General features: G+C 40.8%; 1 protein-coding gene across 13 annotated transcripts in view; it reads right to left on the reverse strand.

The window, feature by feature from the left end:
• Window positions 1-16699, reverse strand: part of FMNL2 (formin like 2) — a 566092-nt gene that overhangs the window by 223365 nt on the left and 326028 nt on the right. For all 13 annotated transcript variants that reach the window (XM_086956698.1, XM_086956700.1, XM_086956695.1 and 10 more), the window contains exon 3: window positions 7758-7838. In XM_086956698.1, the coding sequence (XP_086812824.1) occupies window positions 7758-7838 (81 nt within the window). The remainder of the gene's footprint in view (window positions 1-7757; window positions 7839-16699) is intronic.

A 16699-nucleotide genomic window follows, 5' to 3' on the forward strand; every position in this document is an offset into this window, starting at 1 on the left:
CAAATATATTTTAAAGAAAAAAGCACTTTAAATATGATCTAATTCTGTTTTTTTTTTTTTTTAACTGTGACAGACCCCGGGGGCTTGTTGCAACATAAACAAGTTTTGTAAGACAACAGAGGTTGATCTGAAGCACAAAGATTAGCTCTAAACTGAAATACTGGACCTTATTATTTATTTTTAAAGGACATATATTAGTATTTTCTTGGTGGAAAACGAGCTCATAGTAGCCACAGCTCCCCCATTAAAGTGACATTTGTAGGTGCATAACAAACTCCACATTAACAAAACAAAAAAAAGAATGATCTCCATTTTCAAGCAAATGCATCTAGTGAATTACAATTTGCACTTCTTAAAATGTACTGAGATTCCTATACACAGCATGTTACATTTGCTTGCAAGAAAGGCCTGAGAGCTAGAGTGTACAACAGTAACATAAGAAAGGGTGGAAGGTATATTGAGGGAAAGCTTCTTTCACAGTAATAGTAAATCCGAGAGTTAATTTCAGAGCTAATTCTGTAATGCTTTGCCAATTTGATACTCAAGAGCATTCACAGCCATCATAATAATATAAGACCTAGGTTCATCTTAAAGCGAATTATAAGCCAGTGCCATTTTCAAGAACATGCCCATATACTGCAATATTATAGTGCATTCCAAGGCACTGTACTATTAGAACAAATTATCAGCCACCACAGTAGCAGAGATTTCCTAGTCATCTCAAGAATGGAGCATATTCCTCAACTATAGCATTAAAACACCATAGTTAATTACTCTCAAGTTTCTTCTAAGCCACTGTAAAACTAGTAGTATAGCCCAGTTACTTCACTGTTAGAGTTATATCTTGGCCACTGTAATGTAACACATATTGTCCATTACTTCATTAGGAGTTAATTCTAAATAACTTCTATACTAGAGATATTGCTCATCACTTTAATATTGCAGTTAATTCAAGTCCACTAATACTGGAGCGAATGTTTAGGAATGGTAAAACCAGATAACAAGTCTTATCTGTGGCAGAGTTAGTGGTTGTGTGTATCAAGAACGTAAAATGGTGGAGTATCTGCTTTAATGGAGCAAATTCTCATCTACTGATTTATCAGAGATTAGTAACAGTATTTATGGTATTACAGGTTTATTTCAGTGACTGAATATGAGAACTACATTCAATATCTGCAGCATTAGAACCAGTTTTCACACATTTTAATATAAAATTATCCCTCCATTGCTGTAATATTGGAGAACAATTTCAGTCATTTTAACATCAGAGCAAGCACGTTTCTACCGTTTACTAGAGCTATTGTTCAGTCACTAATATTAGAACTATTGTTTAGTCATTACAACAGTAAAGCCAGTGTGCAGGAACCTTAATATCAGAGCTAGGGTGCATCAATTGTAATAGTGGGGATATAGTGTTGCCACTGTAATAATAGGGTTACTCGCTGTAACACTGAGTAAATGCCCAACCAGTGTGATAGCACAACTATTTAACCCACAGTGATAGTACACATCTAGATATTACAATTGGAATATTAATCCGGTTGTATAGTCACTATTTTATATAAGCTAATTGTCAATTACATTAAAACTGGATCCCATTATCAAGTTCTATAGTATTATTGCTGGTGCTGAGTAACTAATATAAGAGCAAGTCTTCACCTACTGTAAAATTATTGCCATTTTAGTGCACAACCAATTGTACCCCATAGTGCATTTTGTCAATGCAATGTTACAGCTAATGTACATATGTAAATATCAGAGCAGGTATTCTGCCACTGTAAAGTCAATTTTGAATGTGGGCTTATGAATGGCAAATAATGTAGTTTAACTTTGAGATATGACAATACTCCATTTTCCGTCTACATTACCATTTTAATTTTTTCCAAAACACAAGCCATTCAGTGTTCTATTTTAACATATTATATTTTAAGTGTGGCCAAAGTAATTATCAATAGGTCAAAACATAGTACATATACAGTACAGTATATAGTACACTACACCAACATTACACAATGTGCAGTAGAATGATGTCCACGTCTGATATAAACAGAAGTGAGTCTATGAAAAAACACCAAAATTGATAGTGCCCATCGTTTCAATGCCAACATCTCGGAGTTTCAGTTAATTAACTGCCACCAATTAGTTGACCACATCATACAAGGATGCTAAAAGTCTTCACACTGCGGAGTAAATCTAGTTTATTATCTGGATTTCCGGCCTCTTTTCGCTCTGAATATCAATTAGCATTCCACTCTACCTATCTGCAAAGTCATACAACATGAGAATGTAGCACTTAAGGAAACCTTTTTAAAGACAGAACTGATTACTTTTTTCTCACTTCACCACACAAGTGCCTCCATGTCACATTCTCATCTGCAGCCCAAAAACCCTCAATACAACTTCTGGCACTTGGCAAATTTTTAGCCCTCCTTTGACCCACGTTAACCATATCACCTACAGTTCACCCCCTCCAACCCGATCTTCTCAATTAATCTACCCTTTTTACTACACTATTTTGCCTTATAGCAGGTTTGTGCTCTATAAACCCACATTAGCTACTGCTTACAACCAATCGCATTCACACCTGACACATGCTTATCACTTCATTAAGGCCACTGTTACCACCGGTCTTACATCCTCTATCCAAACAGAAACATGAGAATGAAACTTTGCAAATAACTCGGAGAGAGGGAGATCCTAATCGTATGATATCATTTTGCCAGGGGCTCTGATACCCTGGAACCAGTGCTGCTGACATACAGCCATAATCATTGTTTGCTGTACTTGTCATTACTTGCCTCAACCTATCTAATGTCTTTACATATAACACCAGTCTTTTCTCCAATCTATTCAACCTATTAATGAAACATATTTAAAATCTCTACACTACCTTACTTCTACTCTTCATCCAGCACAAAGTTGGAGCGGCCTCATTCCACATATCTTCCATATTCTCCTGCAAAGGCCCACTGTCACTTTATTTTTCTCAGTTTCCTTTTATCAACACCATCGGTCTCAACTTTAGGGAGATGCCTTCCCTTTCTTTTTATCTTACCGTTATCTTTGAAAATCCTGAACACCATACCCATCACACCTTGAGAATTGGTAGTTTCATGTCCACAGAGAACTACATAAAAATACTAATTCAGGAGTACAACTCTGATTATCTGAATGAAGGCTTGTACTTTTCGAGTTCAATACTCAGAATGTGCTAGTTTCACCCCAGGGAACTTGACATGTCATTAAATAGGAAAGATGTAATAGAATAATCCTGGTCCTATAACTTAAAGCAATAAATCTAACACAAGGGGTCCATATAAACACCTGATTACAAACACTACTGCAAAAGAAGCCCCTATTCCTTTTACCCGGTTTGAGGCACACATTCTACCCGTCTTTTAAAAAGGCAAGCAGTGTGACCCTGCTCAATATCGACCAGTAAGCTTCATCAATGCCATTTAAAAAATACTTTGTAAAATGATCTTAGGTAAATTAAATGATTTGCTCCGGCTTACAGAAACATGGTAGTTCGAAACTGCTTAGTTGCCTTTCATATCTGTAAGACAGCTAGTATTTTCTATAACTTGTTTCTTACTGGCAGCATGGCTTACAAGAAACCCATTTTTGGGGTTATCTCCATGAGAAACAATAAATGACATTAGTTTTAAACTGAATGATCAGATACACTAGTTCGAACAAGGATGATTTGTGTCCGTGTATTTTTGTTTAGATTTTAACAGATTTTTAATGGAAATGTGTGGTCTTAAGAAAAATACTGATTTTTTTTCTCCAATGTTCCTTTAATCACGAATTTTAACTTGTACAATTAATATGTAGCTTCATTTTCTCTGTGTTTTAACCGTATCGGTTTGTATATTGCTTTAAGCGCGTTTAACGCACTGCGTAACCTAAAATAAACTTTTCACAAAGCACCAACATTCTGCCACAACACTAAATAAATGTTTTTTCAACTTTTAACGTCCAGACTTCCTAGCAATCCCAGATTTCATTTACGTGCCCTACCTCAGATCAATGTGTAACAATTCACAAAGGCATGGAAAAAAGTTAGGACTTTGCTGCTGTAGGATTACTCCTCCTTTAGGAGCACATTTCCACCTATTATTCTGAGATTTTCAGCCACACTATTGAGTACTTTCGGCAGTCAACAACAGCGAAAGATGTCCTGTAGTTCTCACATGCATGCCGTCGACTTATATGGAGTTCCACCTGGGCTTGTGGGTTCTTTCTGACTTCTGAAGATAGGCCCTCACATGAACATGCACAACCCGACCTCTAACCCTATATTTTGAATGCAGAAATTCCGCCATATTAACCCCAATTGTTTCATTCACTTGCTGCACATTACAATTAAACTGCAGATGGGAAACAAAAAAATCTAAAATGTTATGTTTCTCATAAAAAAAGTATTTCCCTGTTGCAGAGGAAAAGCGGGACAATTAAATTTGCCAGCCTGTTGCGCATAATTTGGCATCTTTTTCTGTGTGACACTGATGCAGGAAAAATACGTTTATGTACATGTGAGGATTCAGAATGCAAAAATAAAGCATTCTTTTTAATCAGCTCATCTTAACATACTCAGGTGTAGGATACTTCCGTTTTCAAAGTTCAAGTAATATGACACCTAAAATGAATGGAAGAGGCACTTGATAAAACCCTCAATAAGAGACTGCGAATGTCTTTAACTAATGAGAAGTGAAAATACTACATACTATAAAGCAAAGATTGTAAACGGACAGGTTGACGACCAGTGTTATATGTGGGCCCGTATCCAGGTCTCTGTGGTGAGCAATCCTCAGACCACACCCCTTATAGAGGATTGAGTTGCTGTAATAATTAATTAAAATAGCATCAAGTGGAAGGACCGAATGTGAGGACATGTACAGAGGAGCACAAATGATAGAAAGCCCTGATGAAGTTCACCATGGTCTGAAAGTAAATGTTAGGTATAGCATGGAAACGGGAGAGCAGGGAGGGGGCGGAAAAGGGTAGTCTAGGACTGATGCATAAGCAGGGGCTCGACCAAAATGAGTCTAGGCCTAACCCTAGGTCGGGTAGTGTTAACATATGATTACTAGGATTAGGAGAAAAGGAACCGACACAGAAAGACCCAGGGCAATTCTGCATCATTTTACACCAGAAAGCATTGGAATGAGGCTAGCAAAATGGAAACTCTGTACCCTTTTGGATTATTTTCCCAATATTGATTACAGAAGGCTAACGGGAAAACTACCTGGGTCACGAACAATCTTAATACCTTAAAGTCTCTCTTGGTGCAGTGAAGAAACATCTTGCTAATTTATTGAATTTGGTAAAGATCAATGAATACCACATAATTTGCAAACACTTCACTTGGCTTGGCTATTTCCAATTTATTAGCATTTTTATTAAGGCAAAACCTAGACCTGAAATACCGCTCTGCTGCTTCATTTGTGAATTAGTCTCCTATATAAACTGCATGGAATTTAATGTGTATAACTCCCTAAGACTCACAATATTTGTTTCCCCACTGAAAATCAGAGCACACTTTTCCCCTTCTTGTGACATAATAAACTTTGTAAAGGAAACTGTTTGTTTTAGATCTGCAAGTTCCCTAAAACGAACTCAACTTTCGGTAATTTCCAGACCTTTTTAAGTATCTTGAAATACAATTTTTTTTTAATAAGCGTCATATTTAGTAACTTCTATTCGCCTCATGTTTTTTCACACAATATTGACATTTGGATTTTAGTTCCATGTTATACCAATTTTTTCACATAGCACTGTAATTTATTTATTTTGTGGCACCCTTCATTTGATCCTATTGGATTGAAATTGGTGCATGTTCCCCTATTTACTTAAACTCTCTAACACAGCTGAGCTGTTAGAAAGCTCCTTTTGTGGTAGTTTAGGTAGTTTTACTTTTTGTAGTATTTGGAAAAGATCTGATTTTCACTGTAGCAGAATTATTGTTCAAATAAATATTAGCAAGCACTTGCTTTGCATGTTTATTGATTAACATTAAATACCTTTACATCAAGACTTGGCCATACATTTTTTAATATTTGAGAAATAAATTGTCAATTAAGTGTACTAGCAGGTGACCATCACAACAACTATTCTAGTCAAAATGTCTGTAATTGCTCATAAAACGCCCACCAATAGCGCATGTAAAATTTCACTGGTCACGATTGTGTGACTCAGAACTTTACATTTGACTTTACAAACTTATATTTGTCTTACCTAAGTTTACTGTATGTGCGCCAAAAACTATCCATAATGGCTCTGAATGTCTACTCTGCTACTCTTCTAAATATTCAAGAAACTGCTACACTACTAACTGTGTATACATATGTGACCTGAATTTGATAAAGGCAGGGCTTTTGACCATTTTAAAGCACTAAATATACCCTTTGAAAGCAAAGGCATTGTATTGGAGCTAAAGTAAGGCAAAGCTTGAAATTAAAACACAAGGTGCTATGCCCAAAATAGACATTCTAGTCAGCTCACTGATGTGCTTTCAATTCTAATGAATGGTGATGTTAACGCCACTAGCCTCACAATAATAGTGAGAAGACCTTCATTCACATCAAAGCAGCATTACATTAGACAAGTTGGGTGCGGAAGGCCAGTTTCACTATAATGCAGAGGTGGAGCCAAAACACTGTGGATTATTATCAGTTCTTGTATATGTCTAGCTGCCACTAGGTAGGGCGGACAAGGGAAATACTTTGTGCGTTGGTTCTCTTTTTCTATTTACATTTTTACTGCTGATACCAGAAAGGCATGATTGAGAAAGTCGGATTCATTTTCCTAGGCAGGGTTCCATATGCTTGGTCAGTGGGGTATGGAATACAAATGCGTTCACACCTAGGTTGCTCAGTACAATTATCTTATAAGCATGATGTCTTTAAGAGTAAGTAGGCCCTGTGCACCATCATTCTGCAGCTTCAATAACACACCCATTGTGGAGTGCTGTCACATTGTGCCAATATAATGAACAATAATATGAATAGTTGCTGGCAAATATGAATCTCTTCTCAGTGCTTTTCCAACAGTGACATACTGGCGAACTATATACATATTTAAATTAAACATTAGTATAAGACTATGAAGGACACGTCAATGAAAAACCAGCGGGAGCCTATTACATCTTGTATACTTATTTTTGTACTTGGACGAAACAGTCATTATCTGGTGCCCTTGGACAGTCAAGCAATTACAGGAAATGTGGCAAACAGCATTCACCAACCACAAACAGTGGGACAAAATAAAGCACCGATTGTTTAAGTCGTAGGATTAAGAGAAGCTGTCAGAAACATGATTTGCTGGTTTCCTCTCGCCTTGTTAAAAAAAAGCTGTTAAAAACATCTGCACAGGATACGAGTACAGATGCACTCCGGAAGTTGATACAAAGGGTTATGTAAGTAAAAGAGTGCAGTACACATGCCGATTCGATTCCCTCTTTCCTGCATATGTTGCGGTTTGATTTCAAGCATGTCCTATGGAGTAAGACGAAGCATTTCAACTGTTTGTAACAACTACAGACGAATTGTACCCGATTTGTTATGCCTTTGCATGCTATACCAGAAGATCTATAGCTTCTCTTTTTGGCACAGACAACCTTAGGGGTGTCTATAGGCACTCCAGATAGTTGACTCTTTAAAGTATTGGGGAAGGGAAGCTACCGTGAACCATCAATGCACAGATGGAGTACAAGAAAGTATTAAAAACACCAAGAGAAACAACGCACATCTTACCTTCCTAGTTACTGCAGGATCGAGATAACCCTTTAATTTCTGGATATACGTGTGTGGTGGATTCTTCACCTGAAACCGTTCCTGTAAGAGAACAAAATTTGCTTATTAACATATGGAAAAGTAATGTACACAAGTATACACTTACAACACAATATTCTAAGTAACTTACTGTTTTATGATCATAGTACCTAAGTAACTTACTGTTTTGTGATCATTGTACCTTAGAATCAGGATTACCAGTTACATTTAAATTCAGAACTGCCATTACAGGACAACTTCACTAAATCAGATTAACTAGGAAAGGGCAAGGAACAATGTCACGACTGACCATTATTCGACAGTGTAGAAGGACTCATCACTTTGAATTTGATAAGATGCGACTGGATAACTTTAGAGCACAGTGTAAATCAAATAGTAATGGAGGGATAAAGCCAAAAGGTGGGAGGAAACAGTAAGGATATCACATCTCAACCTCCGACACTGGTCTGAAACAGGACTGTAAGGGCAGGTGTACCCACCATCCAAGTAAATCCCTTTTTATTGCAGTTTTGCATACACAAGCTTGTCGAAGGGCGATAGCACAATTTTTCTTGAACACCAGATTACAACACATTTTTTTATGCAGAGGGAGAGCAGCGATTGCCCAGAAACACAGAATGTTAAGAGGAGGCTGAGACTGGGACCTCCCCAGTTGCACGGTCAGCAGCTCAGGCTGTTAGGCCACTTCTACTCTTATTCCTACTGTAACTAAGACCTGGATGAATGTGTCCGGACCTGTGAAGGTATGGAGTGAGAAACGTAATGCTCCGGAAAAAAGGCAAAACAAATTGCATGGGCGGCGACACAGTCAACTGCCAATGCCTGCAAACACACACATAATAACGCGAGCCTGGGCCAAAGTTGAAGGTACACACAGGTGCTGTCTGCTTGTAAGTAACTGAAGAGATTTTCTCTGGCTGTGCCAGAGATACTAACAACACAGGTAACCACTGGCCTCAGGGTCGGAGCTCAGCAGGAGGGGCAAGAAGTGCAGGCGTTGGTTATGTGCAGCAGGGAGATTCCACAACCCTATTCCAATGCCAGTCTGAGCAAGCACCAGCAGCAACAGGACAGCTAGTCAGTGCTTAATGTATGAAGGTTGTCGGTACAAGCACTTATTTTCGGCAGCAGCACTTATTTTTTCATCATCAGACTTTGAAACCAGGGCAACAGAGGGAAAAGCAGAAAAGGACACAGAAGAAGGGCAGCACCCTTCACGTCTGCACACTTTCTCTGGCTATGTTCAATGTGCTTTAATGGCTATGATCAGGGTCACTGGAATAATGTGCCTGGGAAGGGTTAAATAATGCGGCTGGGTTAAGAACATACTGCAAGAAAAGGCAAATTAGGCGGTGCAATGTGGCACATTTTGTGATAGTAATACTTGATCATTTTGACATTTTTATGGTTGTAAACACTGCCTGGTCTTTGGCTGCCCCTCATTAGTACCATTTTAACATTCACATATAGCAATACGGAACAGAAAGGTAGCCAATCAATCTTTTCAAAGGACCTTCTATTGTACAGCAACATGTGTCACTGCGTTTTCAGTAACTTTTGAAACGTTTGAGCTAGAAACAATTTGATTTGTTAAAATCTGCAGATTATGAAGCAGGTGATGGACTATGTGGCAAATCGATAATCATGAAAATAATGTCGCAGCCGCACAATCATTGCATGATTTCAGTGGCCCTGGTTATGATACATACCAATCCATAGCTATAGACTTTTGGGCAGAGACACAACCGTATTTTTGTTTACACTCTTCTCCTACACCTGTGCCTGCGGTGGGCCCTGAAGAAAATCTTCGGGACCTGAACTAATCCCTTTTACAAATTAGGCATGGAACTACCTACCACTGACACCAAATATATCACAATCTCCAGAATGTGAGTGAGTGTGGGGGAAGTAGAAATCCATTCTACACACTGGGATTGAGAGTGTGGGGGGGAAAGGTGTAGGTTTGTGTGAGCCTGTGTCAGTTCATACATGAGAGAACGAGTGAGTGAGTGAGTGAGTGAGTGTGTGTGTTGGTGCGTGTGTGCATGTTGGTAGGGAGAGTAACTAGATACAACAAGCATTAGAAATGCAATAGGTCTCGCTTTTATTTGAGTCAGAGCTATTGGCATAGCTCAACAGCAAACGGACAGAAATTAACACTTTGCAGGTGTCGAACTGAGCACTGCTCTGTGAAACAGACTGAAAGCCTAAAACGATGTTTATAGCCTACAAAATAAACAGGCAGATCAGGATGACCAGGAGGAACCGTGGACATGTTGGGATGGCCAACGCAAGCAAACAATGAGTGAAATCGCCTGGGCGTGACCGAAGCACGCAAAGGCAGGAGAATCTGACCCAATGAACCAATAAAAACCCTGTATTTCTAAATGGCACAACAATGAACAAATGGCAATTCATGGGCATGCCAAAAGCCGATAGCGGAGAGAACAGGGCTTGCAGACAGCGCATGCACACTGCCTATGCTCGACCTAAAAAGGAGATACATCTCATGAGAGAGAGACAGCATTTATAGCGCAGAAAGAAATACCACAGCCCTCCATTCAAAGTGTTCAACAAACAAATAAAATCCAAACAGTAAGGATTTGTCCTGAAAAAAGGAGTTTTCTTTAATGTAGAAAAAAGTAATTTGAATATTTCTCAGTAAAATCTTATTCCACAGGTCATTCTCATCCAGTTTTCAATACATTGATGACAGCCGAAACGTGTTTCCTCACACAGTGACTTTTTCAAGGCTTGGATATTTTTAAATGTGTCGGTTTAGGGAAAGAAAAGTGAAATATTGTTCCATTTTGAAGAGGCACTTGCCATGACAGCCTCACGTTGCTCAAGTTGGCAAACAATTGTCAACATCCAACTTGTCCACTTAAGTTGGGAGTAATGATGTTTTATGATAAGTGATGCGTCCTCAAATATGAGTCCAAATAAGACCCACAAGTGACCAGTGAAAAAAGTAAGGGAAGGTGACCCAAATCTGTGTCGGAGTGTGGACCTAAAATAGGCAAACGCCCTGGACCTTGATAAGTACCGGTCTGTATTCAGCGTGTAATCCTCCGGTGTGTGTAACAGCCTTTATAACACATTCTTTACCACACAGAAGTGTGAAGTGTGGCTCAGGGGTTAGAGGCGGCAGACCCGGAAGCTGAGATCGGGCTTGGACCAGAGTTCAATTCCCCGCCTCGGCGGGTCTTGGGCTCAAAAATTCCACGTACTCGATAATTCTCGTTCCGGTGCCTACTCGACTCACGGGTTCACACTCTGCGACTCTGGGCAATAGCTTGCTTAATCTCCACTACGGCCCCTCGCGGCGGGATGCCTGGCTTTCACCTTGTGGATACCCTGCTGGGGTTATCTCACAGGGGAATACCAGGACGGGTTCCCAAGGCAAGCGCCTTGATGCCTTCGGGTGATACGTGCACTATATAAATCGCAATACATTTACATTTACATTATGTCTTTACCACGCAGGCAAGTATTTTTACTTTAGCCACACATGCCTTTACCTGGGCGATATGGAAGGCTATATACTTTCCTTACATATACTTACTATGTGTTGTAAAGGAATGCGTGGTAAAAGCATCTCCGTGGAAACGGCATTTTCTTTGTCAATAGCTCAAAAAGAAAACTAAACAATATGATCAAAACCTTTTCTAAAAACGATATGCTGATATTTTCAGATAATGACAAGTTGATATTTGAGAACAAAGTGAGATCATTTGTTACACAAAAGACTGGAATATGGGAGTGAAAACGTATTTCGAGACATTTACACGCTGAATTAGTTTTACTGAAGATGCCGGAGTGGTTTTTACGGTCAAATAGATTATATACTTCAGTTATTATAAATCAGCACTTGTATATAAGACATAATCTGCCGTTACTGTATACCTCATGTCTGACTGAGCCTGTGGGACCTCTGTAAGATGAATGGTAGTTCTGACACCTGCATTTACAAGCCCGACCTGACCCAAGGGACAACTTCACTGTTTGTGACTTGGAATTTATAGATCTGTATGATGTCTCATTTTTCCATCCTGCCTCTTCCTACTAGAATCTCAATCAAATTCTATTTAGAGGCGGCAACGTTAGAAACTAAAGTGAGATACTTAACATACTTTGAAAAATTACACGGTATCATGCAAAATGCATGCTCGGGTTATTTAAAGTACATGTAAAGCATATTTCTTTTTGGCCTATTTCTTGAGGAAATACTACTATAAAATGCACCACTTGATCCTAATTCGTCACAAGTTTTTCCAGCAGAGGGATCTAGTGGGAACTTCGACCTCTCCTATCTCCCTGGAAGAGTCAAGCTCACTGGTCAGAGGCTGAAGTATGCATTATTTCATAAGTACCCTATCAAAGCTGCTACCCCGTTATATGAATATGTATCCACATCCTAGGAAGAGATATATAAAGGACACCGCTGGGTCCTATTCCAATAATAGCCGTTTTGGGAGGAGACCACGTGACTACCCATCACCTTAGGGATACGTCTGCTTCCTTGCTCCAGTCACACTGTCTAACCTTGAAATTCACTTGTCGCCATGCTGAATGCAAATGAGATGCAACGGGTCCCACGAAACACAATCCTTCCATTGTTCCCAGACTAACACAAGCCCTCTGTGTGCTGCCACCTTTTAGCCTTATACAATGGGTGATAGAGACGTTTGGCACCGATTATTTCGCTCCCCTTAAAAAACGGTTACATTTAACAAGGCTTGCCATGACCGCATCCTTGGCACCGGGCAGCAGGATTAAAAAGAGTTACCACCCTACCAGCCAATTTGCCAGTCATCTCTTTAAAAAGCGAGTAAATATGTTCCACTGAGGTTTATACCGCAATTTACAGTGCATGTTTTCTTTGCTTCTGGAAACTGCACTGAGACAGCAAATGAAACACTTAAGTGGAATTTGCAATTACAGTGTGCAGGACTATGCTCCTAACAAAAAAAACACTCAGTGTTTTCATAAAGGCCTTTAAACTAGTGACATTCAAACAGACTTTATAAGGTATGTTTGGATGTCATTAATTAAAAAAAAAACATGGTTGAAACACAAGTGTTTTAGGATTCAGCTCTCATACCCTAATCGTAAACACTATAATTGCAAAGTATATTGCCACGTCAGAAAAGAATGGCTGCCAACACAACCACACCTGTCCTAACAGCTAGAGTGTCTACCTCGAAGCTGGGGAGCTTGTCTGGTGGCTCAGTGGACTAATGCGTCCTCATCAGGGGCCTGTATTTGACCTCATGGTCACAGGTTCAAATCACAGTGGGTCCATCGGAGGTCGATAAAAGGAGTACCATTGAGCTAGGTAACAATAAACATCTCTTATTCAGTCCCAAGATACCTCCAGGTGCACGTGCGCTTTATAAATACACATGTTATGTTATGTTCGAGTCTAGGCAGGGCGCTCCACATCTTGTGGTCCTGGTAAATGACGCAATCTCCCCGTGCCTAACAAATGAATGTGTCTGTCTGTAACGCAACTGGTAATGTAAAGCACTCCGATACCTTCGGGTCGAGGTTGCGCCATATACAACTATAAAAAAAACATCTAGCTGTGCGATGCATTTTTCTGCACAAAGCACTGCACTGAAGTGGATATTAATAAAAGAAATAGAGGAAATAAATAGAGGCCATGTTGTATTTTTTCTTATTTGGTGCACTTCTTAATCCTGCAGTGCTGCTTCGAAGCACGTGCCCACAAAAAGGTGTCTAGTGGTTGAAGCTCTAGGGACAGATGACACAGAAGAAGTGTCCTGAAAGAACTCAGCAAAACAACTCACTTTTCAGCAGCTTACATAAGTTCAGTGGGGCAGATGGCAAAACAACACACAAGCTGCTGCCCCACAGGGAACCTTCCTCAGCGAGTCTACGGTCATCTCAGGCCCTTCTACCCTCTCTCACAGCATCAGAGAGACGGGCCTCTCACAGGAGCGAGCGAGGCACGAGCACAGGGAGGTGGTAAGAGCCCGCTTGCTGCTACCCCATTCATAGCTGGCAAGTTTTAAATGTGCTAAAACTACTAAAGATGGGGGACGGGGAGCTGAAAGGTCCCAAGAACAAGCGTGTAGCACACAAGAGGGTAGCTGTTCCTACAGAAATAACAAAATACTGGAAGGAAAAACACTTGCACTCACCTATACGGTGTTTTACTTTTAAAAATCTAAGCTAAAGAGCCCTCTCGCGGGCCCATGGGGTATTGCACCAGGAGGAGCTAAACGCCCAATGATGAAGCATGACCACTTCGCAGGTGTGTGAGGGCATCACTTTTTTTTATTAATTAAACTCCCCCCCCATCCCCCTCTGACCCCCCCCCCCCCCCCAAGTATAAAGTTGTAATTTCCTTCCTGTATTTTGTTATTTCTTTAGGAACAGCTACCCTCCTGGGTGCTACAAGTTTTGCATGTGCTCACTGGATATAGAACTGTAGGAGAGCCATTTCCAGAGTATATGGCCGCCGGCATGAAGGGCGCAGAGGAAGAAGAGGAGCAGGCACCCTTCAAAACAACTCCCAACTGTTTTGAACACAAGTCTACACCTAGTCCCGTCATTTTTCAAACAAACTTAACCACACCTTTGTTTTCCCCATCTAGCTGCAGTTAGTAACCACAGTGCACACTACTAGGTCCTAACCCCTGCTCTGCTTCTAGCCTCTCAACAGCCTGTGCCTACGGTCAAGCTTCTGCCAGTTGAGGCCAACCTTAGTCCTAGTTTAGTTTTTACAGCGAGCACTGCAGGAATAGATTCACTTCACCAGAGGATAAACGAGACTAGAGGCAAATTCAATGTTCATTTTTTTTGTACAGTGAAATGCTTTTTTCAAGCTTCAGTATTGCAGAGAACATACCACATTCACCAAGGAGGTGCAAGCTTCCCTTACATACACGTTTAACTTGTTCTTTGTTCAAAATAAAGCAAATTGATTAACTCTCTAAAGTATGATCAAGGTTGCCTGATCACGCCATGTTGTCAGAACTATGGATTCTATTGACACAGGCATTTTTGTCTATTAGCGCATGTTTACAGCCTCAATGGGCGTTTGCGGGGTTGGCCGACCGGAGGGAGGCTCGCCCCCCCACCGGAGAAGTTTGGGGCCCCGGGAGGAAGGGGGGGGGGAGACTTTGACAGGGGATAGGAAGTAGGTTTGGGCTGGTTATGCTCCTTGGGCTGTGTTGGGCTCCTTTTGGGCTGGGGGGATATATGTACGGCCGTTTCGGGTCACTGGGCACCATTTTGGTGACAGTGACCAAGCAGCCGAGCTGTTAGGAAAGTTGTTGTCCCGCCCGCCCACCCCAGGGAGGTAGGGCTCTGGGTGGCTGTGAGTAGAAGATGTCTGGTTTCTGGGGGTTTTCGGGAGGGGTTTTGTTGGGAGCAGGTGTGTTTTTTTGTTAGGTCTGATGGGGTATGATGTCGCTGGGGGCAGGTGCTGGAAATGTTGTTGGACTGGCGCTTTTCCTAGTTAAGGGCGGGTAGGATAGGGGGAATGAGGTTTCATGGACAGAGGGGAAGGGAGTGTACAGATGGCAGGAGTTTAAAAACAGTTGAGGCAGGTGTATGGGTAATTGGTAACTATGTATATGTTGTTGCGGGGGAACTTTTTAGGGGTGGGGGTTTTGATCAGGTACGTGTTTATTTAGTTAGGCCTAGTTTTGTAAGGCAAAGGCCAAGGATGTGGTTTGTGTTAAGATGCACCTGATCCCAATAAAGCGGCCTTTAATTAAAATGTCTCCAGTCGGTCTTTCCCCTACCCGTCTCCCGATGGGCCGCAAAAACCTCATATACACGAAGGCATGCCAGGTGATCGTAAATGCATCTATTACTTTGGACTTCTTTGGCATGTGTGCCAAGACATTTGCAGTAGTAAATATTTCTTAAAGAGTAGAAATATACGTTTCATGCTGTAGTTTTCCTTGGAAATGTGGGAATGCCTACAAAGATGCATACCTACCAACTTACAAATGAATTTCACGGTGAGAGGAGGGGGTGGAGCCTTGGAAGGACAGGCCTCGTGCCGAGAGCTAACTAAGAGGCACCTAGCCCGTCACCAAGCCCCAGATCCACTGCCCAAAATACTTTGGGTCATGGAGACTTACACCATATCCTCACTTGTTATCACACTTCTTAATGGTTATCCGCTGCTTACTGCAGTGAAAAACGAGCAGATAATCCATTGTTTCCAGTAGTTTTCAGCTCGTTTTTGATGCTACCAAGTGATTTTGTATTCTCACCGAGTGACCCTGTGAAAGGACCAAAAATCGTGTGACACACGGTGGCACAGTGTGAGTTGGCAGGTCTGAAGATGAATGTTTGTGGCCATTCTCAAACACTGATCTGACCGTTTCCCATCTTCTAAGTGTTCAGAGATTTACTCCAGCCGAAGGCTCCCCTTTGTTCTGGTTCCAGGATAGGAAGGGAGACAGATCCTCCCCACATTTCATGAGAGTTTAGGAATGGCTTTCTTCACGGTGGAAACGGTTTCCCCCATGGGCACCAATAATGTAGGCATTTGCATATGGGGCTCCATTTCCCCCGTGAGAAATCCTTTTATGTGCAGCTTTTCAGGCCTACCTCTGGAAATGTTTAATAATGTGAAAAAACCTATAACAGTATGTTCAAGCAGATATGTAAATAGACCCATATGTTTCCAGGTCTGAACTTTCTTTTTATAAATCATTATTCGATGCTTCGGTTGAGTTTAATCTGTGTAAATTAACCAGGATTACAGCTACCATATTTCTTTAGGTTGTGGAAGAAACTACTCAAAGTGTAAATCGGTTCCCCTGCTTACATGGCTTTATCTGGTTATTTCCCCAAACCAAAAAACGTAAACTTGCATGTCATTAATATACCAAGTGCAATTGCGTTTACCTACA

The sequence above is a fragment of the Lissotriton vulgaris genome, chromosome 2_1 (genome assembly GCF_964263255.1).
Source record: "Lissotriton vulgaris chromosome 2_1, aLisVul1.2, whole genome shotgun sequence".
Classification (NCBI taxonomy): domain Eukaryota; kingdom Metazoa; phylum Chordata; class Amphibia; order Caudata; family Salamandridae; genus Lissotriton; species Lissotriton vulgaris.